General features: G+C 45.2%; 1 protein-coding gene across 1 annotated transcript in view; it reads left to right on the top strand.

Annotated features, from left to right (window-relative positions):
- Nucleotides 1-1135: 1135 nt before the first annotated feature.
- Nucleotides 1136-11036, top strand: part of RFLNB (refilin B) — a 35819-nt gene continuing 25918 nt past the window's right edge. Inside the window, exon 1 of the mRNA XM_083173987.1 lies at nt 1136-1651. Within this exon, the coding sequence (XP_083030113.1) occupies nt 1466-1651 (186 nt within the window). The 5' untranslated portion in view covers nt 1136-1465. The remainder of the gene's footprint in view (nt 1652-11036) is intronic.

The following is an 11036-nucleotide window of genomic DNA, read 5'->3' as shown; positions in this document are numbered from 1 at the left end:
TGCTCCCTCCACCTTCCCGGAGCACAGCTCCGTGCTCCGGCGTCCCCTGCCCAGCTGCACATAAGATTTAGCAAATCTTATGTGCAGCCAGTCCGACCTCCCGACTCTGATCCGATGCGCACGGGACCGCGCATAGGGTCGGACCGGGTGTCTGGACTTGAGATTTGGCCCGATTTCACTGCCCGATCCATCTGAATCGGGTGAAATCGGGACCAAATCGCATAGTGTATGGGGGCCTTTAGAGTTGCAGTGCAATAGAAGCCCATTGGCTAAAGATGGTGTTACCCACTGCATCCAAGCCCTGGAATCCATTGCATTCTGGGGTGGCCAAACCTCCAAAAACTGCATTTTTGGAGTTTTGGATGAATTTTTAAGTTTCTTGCATACCGCCCCTGGCACCTCATTGCACACTCCTCATAAAAATATATTTTTGTTGTATATTATAAGGGTATATTTTCTAATACAGTAGCTGTTCATACATGAATTGACACCATGCATACATAAAGACAGTCCATACTTCCCAACATGATCCTCTCCAGGAGGGACACAATACTGCTCCTGGACATTCCTCTTATTGTATGACTGCCATCACCTGTGTTAAACAGGTTAATTGAAAAGAAAGGTGCTTCAACACAGGTGATGGCAATCATACAATAAGAGGAAGGCGCAGAAGCAGAGAAATGTGTCCCTCCTGGAGAGGGTCATGTTGGGAGTTATGCAGACATACATGCATACATTATATCAGGCAGGGCTGCCACTAGAAATGTTGGGGCCCGGGACTGACCTACAGTCCGGGCCCCCAGCGGCACAGCGCCATATCTCTGAATATGCTTCACTATACAAGAAACTGTTAATAAATAAACCCAGCATTATGTACTATATAATTATTTTAACAGTGCAGAATATTTCTACATGACAAATCTGTTAAAGCCAGAACTGCTACAGTTGTGGTACCAGATCCTGTACTTACAGATATATATATATATATATATATATATATATATATATATATATATATAATTTTAGTGAAACAGTGACCTTAGGCGTGAGAAATCCCATGCCTGCATATTAACAATTAACTAAAGCTTAATAATAAACCCTGCCAGCCCAGCTGTAAAGCAAAAGCTTGGGGGGGGAGGCATTTTAAGGCGGGTCTATCCCACACTGTGCTGCTACTATTGCAGGGACAAGTTCCCTAAATTCTGCTGCTGCTGTTACTCTGTCTCTCACATTCACCAGCAGGCAGCAGCCTTGGGGGCTCCCCTGATACTTGGGGTATCTCTGCAAGGATTGATACTCACCTTCTCAATCTGTAGTGCTTGTGGTGTCAGCATAGGGAATTTTACTGGTCTGCTTTAGAGTGTCCTGTTTGTTTATAGCTGTATACACTTGGACTTGGACGTGGCTAGCAGCATCTTACAAGGGGACACAGCCATCCACACATCTAGCCGAGCACTAAGTAGCAATGGTTGGGAGGCTAAACCTGCAGGATGTCCCCGATCTACTGGATATGAAGAAGAAGGGTGAGAGGGTGCTGGACAGCCCGGATTCTGGGCTCCCTCCTAGCCCCTGCCCCAGTAACTGGCTCGTGACTCCAGCAGCAGCAGAGAAGTCATCGTATCACGATGTCCCCGGGCAAACCATGCCGGTGGTGAGTACAGTGCTGCTGGGCACCGAGCACAGGGGCAGCAGCCAGTGCTTAGAGGAATACATGTTACTAATTTAGTTGCAAATGCTACGTGTCACATGGGGAAAAACACACTGGAGGAAAAGCATTTGTACGAGCTTGTAGTACAGTTAGTGTCATACATTTGGGGTCAATTTAGTAAACTGAGTTTTTAAGAAGTGAAAGATGTTGCCTATAGCATCACCCACATTCTGTTCTCTGAAAGGTGCAAAGTGCGCCTTGCATCACCATCGCAGGAAAATGACATGCAATGTGTCACTTTTCATGCGATCCATCGCATTGCGTTGGAATCGCATAAAAAGTGGCCATATCGCACTAGTGGATGGCCGCCTTTAGAGAAATAAGTAGAATCTGATTGGTTGCTATGGGCAACAACTGCGCTTTAGTAAATTTACCCCATGGGATCACCTCTGTTGCTCAATGAGCATACAGAACATCATCGAGTTGCAGCTGGATGGATTCCGTTTGTATTTGAAGTTGAAATGTGTATTTGTCACTATAAATAGTTACTGTTTGCACTATAAATAGCATGAGCTGTGAGCTGTAACTGTAGTACTTCCTTACAGATGAGATGTGTAGTTATGTAACAGATTCATACAAGGAGAAACAAGGTTTTCCTTAAACCAGACAGCTGACCCTAAATGTCCTCAGACTCCCCTAACTCCCAATACTAGGCAGGAAGGAGAGCACTCAGCAGTTACTTGTTGTTGCAAGTGCAGCACACACTGTGTAGGTAGTGTTTCAGCTCTGCAGCTGCAGCTTTCAGAATAGAGCACTATATAATCCATCTGTCTCATCTGGTACATTGTAACAATGTATTCATTTGTCAACGTGTCTTAAAAATGTGAAATAACACATTACATCTGTCTGCGTCCTCCTTTCTCTAGCTCTCTTTATTCATTTAAGAATTTAATCTATCCAGCTTTCACATATTTTAATCTTATGTGTATTAAAACTGGTGGGGACTTGTGGGAAGACTAAAAACTCATATTTACAGAAATATTGTTATTCCCAGGTTTTGCACTTTGGGAAGCATCACTTGAATAAGATTAACTCTTGTGTCAGTTAATTCGAATTTTATATTAAGAGACACAGCTTTGCCTGTATATACACATGCCTAGCAAAGTCATACAAACTGTAACCAAGCCTTGCATATCCCCTGTCTAAGAGCATACTTTCCTACCTGACCCTCTCCTTCAGGGAGAAAATGCTCTGTTCCTGGACTTCCCTGGTAATGTATGATTGCCAGCACCTGTGGTGAAAAACCTATCATACATTACCAGGGAAGTCCAGGACCAGAGCATTTTCTCCCGCATGGAGTGGGTCAGGTAAGCAAGTATGTCTATGAGCAGATACAGTATATATAGTCCCTCCCGGCTCCTGCAGCATGACAGGCAGTCAGTATGAATGAATGATCTGGGGGCAGTGGATGGTGTGCTCTGATATCATGATTTGTGCACATAGTCATTCATAGCATACCATTTGCTTTCTTGTTCAATCACCAGCAATCTTTATTGTATTTTAATGTTTTGGATACTTTATAATGGGATTAGTTATGAATCCTGGTGGTCGGAATCCCGACGCGGTATCCCGACAAGGGGGGTGGGGTGTGCGTGGATGCCCCCCCCCCCCCCCTTGCAGGCTCGCTGCGCTCACCACGCAGCGGACCCGGTGTCTAGCTACGCTCGGAACACTAATTTATTCTCCCTCTATGGGTGTCGTGGACACCCACAGAGGGAGAACGTGTCGGGATTGTAACTGCATTACTTTCTAATAAAGGTAACCTAAATACCAGTATTTTATGTAGTTCTACTGTGAAACAGGCTGCCAGAAAATAACAATCTTAGCAATCGCCAGCACTGCTGATAAACTGTTGTATACAGTACACACAATAGACCTGATTCAGCCCTGTTCGCTAGGCTGCATGTACTTGCAGCCTAGCGAACAGATGAACACTGCCCCGCTGGACCGCCCCCGCACACTCCCCACATTTGCAAATTTACACATCCACCTGCATGCGGCCGAACTAAGGAAAAATCATTCAATGGTTGCTCCCCTTCGAATTATTTTTTCGTCCATTCGTAATAACAAGAAAGCCAGGACCTACTTTTCATTTCAACGCTGTCCTCCGAATTCAGAGCAGGCATCAATACGCCTGTGTCTTCAAGGGTATGCCCACCATATTTATGGGCATGCCCCTGCTCCAGCCACATGCCCGCACCCCCCCCCCCTCCTTGAGCAAATTCCCTGAAACTCGCAGAAGGTGTTTACATCCGGGGATATGAACATGCGCAAGCCCCGACCATCGGGGACAGGGACATATCACGTCAATGAGTAATCAGATCTGAATCGGCCCCAATGGGATATGAGATCCTTGCTGATCTGCTATAATAAATGCTGCATAGACCAAGAAGGGGGGGAGGGGGGCACTGTAAATAGGTCAAAATGCAGACATTGGTCATAATCCCAACACATTTTGGTAAATACTGCTACCTAACCCACTCCGCAGCCTAAAGGCCCATACACACTGGGCGACTGAGGTGAAAGTCGCTCAAAGCCGCCCAGTGTGTTTGGCCTGGCGATGAGCGGTGTGCGCTCCCGCAACATCGCCAGGAAAGCTGTTCATCAGCAGATGAGCGACTTTCAGGATGGCTTTGCATAGCGCTCAAAGCCATAGCATAGCCTCCCCCCCCCCCCCCACCCTCTGTCAGGGCCGGGCAGGGGGAAAGCCGCTCAGTGTGTATGCACTGAGCAGCTTTCCCTGCAGCGATGAATGCTATCATTGCTGTCCATACACGCTGGGCAGAGTCGTCCAGTGTGTATGGACCTTTACTCTAACCTCCCCCACCCTGAAGCCTGACTCTAACCTCCCCACCCTGCGGCCTAACCCTAATACTTAATGGTGGAATGAGTCAGGATTCAAACAGTCGGAATGCCACAGTCAATAAAGTTGCTTATAGCAATCAATCAGCTTCAACCAATCATTTCAGAGGAACAATTTGATAAATTAAATCTTGAAGCTTATTAGTTGCTATGGTCAACTTTTCCACTGCTACACTTCTTAAGGAGCCTATACACGGTCCGTTGTGGACCGGCTCCGTTCTGTACTATGCGATGAGCGCTCCCGCGCATCACATAGTACAGTACAAAAGTATATGCTGCACATACTTTTTGTACTAGCTACACATTGGATCGCAGTGCATGCACAAGGCATGCGATGCAATGTGTGATATTTAAGTCCCGAATGGATCCATTAAATGGACCGTGTATGAGGACCTTTACTCTTTTCAATGCTTGATAAAATAACCCCAAAACAGGGGCGGACTGGGACCAGAAATCTGGCCTGGCATTTTGAGCACACAGGCCCACCGCACTAGGCGGGACCTTTGCGCGGTGAAGCCGCCCTGTGAAACTGGGGCGAGGCCTCATGGATAGGAGATGTGGCATCACAAAAAGAAGGCATTGCACTTCCCATTACACATTATGAAACACACCATTATGCCCATTACACATTATGGAACACACAATAATGCCCATTCCACATTATGCTGCACAACGTGATGCCCATTACACAAAATGCCTTGTGTAATGGGCATCACAAAATGGCATTACACAAAATGGCTTGCACTGTGGCACTGCAGGATGGATCCGACTACAGTCACCACGTGGCTGGCTCTGCCCGGCCCTCTGCTTAAATAGCACCCCACCACCGTAGCCCCTTCTGCAGATTCTCCCGCCGGGGAAATTATACATTTGATGAGTCTAATGACGAACGGGCATTGCAGAGTGACAGGCAGCCAGGACTGGAGGCAGCGGGCTCTGGAGCTAGGTGCTTTACAGTGATGGACAGGGAGGCAGCAGGCTCAGGTCGAAGTTTCTGAACAAAATCTGCCCTTCTAGCATTTGCCAGATCTGCCATATGGCCAGTCCGGCCCTGCCCCAAAATATGAGCCAGTCACTATGAAATACCTAAGCCTTCATCTGTGGTTTACCACAAATGTCCTACAATATGTATTTATTTATTTATTTTGAGGAATGAATTTGCTCTTGTGCTGATCTGGTACTCTTGTGGGTATCCACTACCTTGAAGTAGCTATCATGCTTGCTGCTGGAAACGGAGCCAGGACAGTTGTTCTTCATGTTACGCTGTCTCCAAGGAGTCTGCTGAAATCATCAGATTAGGAACTAAGATGGCTACCACAATGACAGCTGATTCCCTGTGTGATGGCACTTCTTGGCATTACCTTTTTTCAACAGACTTGTGAGACCTGTATTATATGGGTGAGTGTATGGGGCTGATTAAAAGTGCTGTTGTGTGCATGTGTTAATGAGCATGGCTCAAGTTGAACATACCTTGATTACATGAGACAATGGAAGGTGTTCAATACTGTATTCCGAATGTTGGAACATCCGGACAGTCAGAATCCTGGGCCGTTTTCGCACAGCTTGACTGTAATTCAATGTTCCGGCTGTCGAGTGTTGGAAAGTGTGCACGCCACGCGGTTAGTCGAAAAACGGCTGAGATATTTTATTTGTTCCTTTTTGCTTTATGCCCAACTCAAAATCAGGCCCTAAGTGTCCGGAGTGCTCAAAGTTTACCCATTGTATTTGAGCAGTCTCTGTCACAATGGACATTATTCAGGGCCGGTTGTTGTTGCTGCGGTGAATGCAGCAGTACCAATATTTCTGCAATGTAGGAAGCAGGCCGGCATCAGACTTGTCAGTATGATACCATTTTTGGGGTTGTGAATGGGCGATGATGGCATCTGTTTGTGAGAATGGAGGTGTGTCACCACTGTTTAGGAGGGAGGCATGCAGCCAGGCATCAGGGGAACGCCCAGTGTTTTAGGGGAGTCCACCTGAAAACTTTGGGTGTTCCTCTGGGAACGCAGGCATTGTGTACCCTGTTCGGGGAGGGTGGCTTACATCACATGACGTCCGTGTCCGTCCCGTCTTTGGCGAACAGCGGCTGTAAAAAAATAAATAAAAAATAAAGTCGGTATAGACTGACTTTTATTACCGACGGTAGGAGAAATCATTCGATGGTGAGCGAGCATTGAATGACTTCTCCTGGTAGCAGCCATGTGCGAGGAGATATGTTGGTGAACACATCCCCTCGCATGCTAATGAGGGGATTCAGATGGCTGGGGGTGGCCGTTCGGCAGGGTGGCGTTAAGGTGCTTGCTAGGCAGAGAATGTACGCTGCTTAGCGAGCCAGCTTGAATCAGGTGCTAAGTTGCCATATTTTAAGAACTGTTACAAAATTCAATATAAATCATCAGTGTTTAAAATATTGGAAGGGAGCGCCTAGAAATAGTGGTTACATACGTCTCATTTTATGTGAATACTACATTTACTACAACTTGATATTAATTGTTTTCTTAATTTTATTGTAACAATGATGTACTGTAGTGCAAAGATGACTTCTGAAATGTCTTAGGCACGTCCTATCCTACCTATTAGTTAGGCAATTCTGACATTCCTGTGTCAGTTACTGGCATTGACGCATTGGCTAATCCTTCCTTTACACAACTTTACACAACTGCTCATATTCCCTCTGTGCAGTAGTGTTCTAAATAACATGAATGCAATTTCTAAACTTTTTCCTTTTGTGTGTATATATATATATGTATGTATGTGTGTGTGTATATATATATATATATATATATATATATATATATATATATATATATATATATATATATATATATATATATATATATATATATATATAATTTCAAGAAGTATTTCTAGAAACCAGCGCTAAGAGGATGTGCAGCTAGGGTAACAAATGAAGATGGTGTTTGTCAATCACCACAAGAAATATTTGTGTAAAGAAAAATCATTCAAAGCGCTTATGGGATTTGAATGATTTTTCTATATATTTTATTTAACAGAACTGCCTCGGTGTTCCCCGGTTTTGTAGAACTGTTCCCGACAGACTGGCACATGCGCAGTACAGATCCTGCACACTTGTCCAATCGGTAATCATCTGAGTTGTGCACAAACCATCAAGTTTACGTACAACTCCGAATCAGACCCAAAGTTGTTACTACTCCTCTAACACTACAAAGTGACCTCATGCAGATGGTACATATAGTATAGTCTATTCCTGTAACATCTTACATAGTGCAACCATAAACGTTGGTTCAAGTGGGATCAGCAGTCAATACAGTAGTTACTTGGAACTATTAAAAACTAAGACAGCTCTCAGAAATAGGCACTCATCCATTTATTATTTGTCTCCCCCTGCTGGTGTTAGATCCTTATATACCTATATTTGGTAGTTGTAAGTGCTCTGATCCCTAAAACAGAGTTAGAGAAGGCACAATTGACACAAGCAAAAGGTTGACATGGAGAAGGCCAACATTGAAAAAGGTTGACATTGTTTTTTTGGGTGTCTATGTGGACCAGGAAGGAGACTGAGCACTACATCCTTGATGTGGCAAAGAGGTAAGAGGACCTCTCCTGTATGGCTGCCCCTTTTTTAATCTTCTTTTGTTTCCTTCCCTGCCTAGGGAGCATTCTGTATAAGTGTCACTGCAGGGGGTAATATGTGTAAGCGGCACTAAGGGGTGAATATGTGTAAGGGACACTAAAGGGCAAATTATCTGGATAAGTGGCAATTATTATTATTACATTTTATTTATAAGGCACCACAAGTGTTTTGCAGCACCATACAAAGGACATACAACAGAACAGCACTACAGGGGGAATTCTGTTTAAGTGGCACTGCAGGGGCATTTCGTATAAGCCCCCCCCCCCCCCAGGCAATACAGTGGCATACCTCCCAGCAGTCCCGAAAACCGTGGGAATGTCGCGGTTTTCAGGGACATTCCCGCGTCCCTCCTGCGGCTGGCAGTGTCCCGCGGCGAGGGGGGGGGGGGGGCGGTTGGGAGTTCCCCTGTCGGCTGCTGAGCAGCGGGGAATAAACACTGTGCGCACAGCGTCTATTCCCGCAGCCAGGGGGCTGGGGGCATGGCTAGAGGCTCACAGAGCCTCTGGGTCATGCCCCCATAGCGTCAAAACGGGGGCGTGGCCTTGCGGGAGAGCCGCGAGTATAGGCCATGCCCCCAAAATTAGGCCACGCCCCGTAATTTCCGGCGCCCCTCCGGCACGCAACAGTCTGTCCCTCCTCCTTCTTCCTTAAAGTTGGGAGGTATGCAGTGGGTGACACCAACCCTAGTTGATGCCTCTGAGTCCTTCATTTAAATAATACTAAATATGTTCTGCTACATTTTTGGGGAAGTTGATGAAAATATTTAATGAGAAATGGGCCCCTTGGTCAATACAGGTGAAGTTCCCCTTCCCACAGCATGTAGATGCAATGTTAAAAGTGCAGCATATACTGTGGGTTATGGCTGTGCATTGCATCGGATCAGTGGTTCCCAACCTCTGTCAAGTACTCCCAGACAATAAATGACCTTTATTTTAGGATTCAAATTACATATTGCTATATTGAGTAGATCTGTATATTTACTTCATTCAGTATAATATAATGTGCTGTAGTGGAAATACTATATTTCCATTCCAGAACTATAGAGCTGTTCCCAGCATTACTAGAGAGGTGATAATACAATGCTATTCATTATTCCTGAGGTGCAGACAGAATGCTGCTCGTTATTAGCAGAGTGCGGATACGGAGCAGTCATTATTTTTGTGATGCAGTAAGAACGCTATTCATCATTTCTGTAGTGTAAATAGCGCTGCTACGTATCATTTCTTGAGTAATAAAACTGTCTCTATAGCATTTTATGATCTTCAGAAAGGCCTGAGGAAAAAGGGCTCACAATTTATGGGAATTGCAAAATTTTCTGTAGAAAGAAGAAAACATAACTGTAAAACCCAGGTAGGTAATGCATTGATTTGAAGTGATGCCAAGTAGATTGAAACCTCCCAGTTTAGGTTGGCACAGATTCGGATGTATGGTACACTTGCTGCTGACCTTCATAGCCGTCTCCCATGACACGTGGTATTGCCCATGCTTGTATTGATACCACAACAGTAACTATTGGGAAGTATGTAAGTGTCCTCTGCATAGGAGCATTTTCATATTTGCATACCTCCCAAAATTGGTAGCAGTGGAGGTGGGATACTTGCGCATAGAGAAGGAATGCACCTGAAAATAGGGGCCATGGCCTTGTGGTACGGAGGTGGGGCCTATGGTTGCGGTACTGCAGCAAGGTCACACCCTTGTTTCCCCCTGCTGCGGGATGCATGGCCCTAGCCTTTCTGTCTCACTGAATAGACGCTGTGCACATCCTGGGTCCAACCAGTGTGTGGTGTGAAAGGGGTATAATTGTTTCAGAGATACTCTTTATAGTTCTCCCTGTGTTTACTGGCAAATCCTACGGTACACTGATCACCACCAGCAAAGGACATCTTGGAAGGAAATTCCATGTCAGTACAAGTCTCTGAGAGCTCATTGGGGCGGGCACAGACGCTGGCGCTGACATGAATGTTATGTTCTGTAATTTTTATGGTCTGGTAACTAGTAAAATTTAAAAAAGATTAGTACAAAGGTGAAATGTCGGGATGTTAATGAATATCATCCTGAAGTCTTGGTGAACCAATTAACAAATTTAAGAGCTTTCAATGAGGGATATCATAGTTTATTTCACTTTTATAGAAGTTGTGGTATGTGCAGGTTTTAACATAAATCTTAGTGAACACCGTAAAACCTTGCATCTCTACACTAAAGACTGTGATTATTGGTATACAATAACATTGTTCTACTTTGTTAGTTGAGAAGTGACTGGGTCTGTCATTCCATGAAATAGGGTGTTTTTGGTCTGGGACTGGGCAGTTACAATGCAATGGCACATAACCACCCTGACTTGTGCGATTGTTGTGGGCATGTATGAAAAGCTCTGGGCATATCTGGCTAATGTATGCAGGGAAGGGAGGCCTGTTAGCATAGGAATGGTGGAAGTGCACATAGTAATGGTGACAATATAGCTGGGCAACATAAAATCTGCGGTACTTGTTTCCTAGCATGGCGCCCACTATGCAAATAGCTTAGTGGGCTATTCTGCGATGTCCATATTAAGTGCACAGGAGTGCTTATACAAATGAAATATCGCATGGCACCAAATGCGATGCAATACGATATTTCATTGTATAAGCACCCATGCCATGTGATGTGATGGTGCTTACTATGCCATTGCGTCACCCCCAGTATCCATGCCACCCCAAAGCGTGTCGAGCGCAGCGGAACGCGTCCTCCGACCTTTTCATAACCCCCCCCCCCCCAACTATCCATATCGGCGTTGAGATGATTTTATATAGTGTGGCGAGCCACCGAGCCCGAAGTGTGGCGAGCGGACACAGAATACATGTAAAGTAATGC

Source organism: Crinia signifera, chromosome 2 (genome assembly GCF_055691185.1).
Source record: "Crinia signifera chromosome 2, ASM5569118v1, whole genome shotgun sequence".
NCBI classification, from domain to species: domain Eukaryota; kingdom Metazoa; phylum Chordata; class Amphibia; order Anura; family Myobatrachidae; genus Crinia; species Crinia signifera.
The sequence above is the reverse complement of the archived record's forward strand: the minus strand, read 5'-3'. Positions and strand labels throughout refer to the sequence as shown.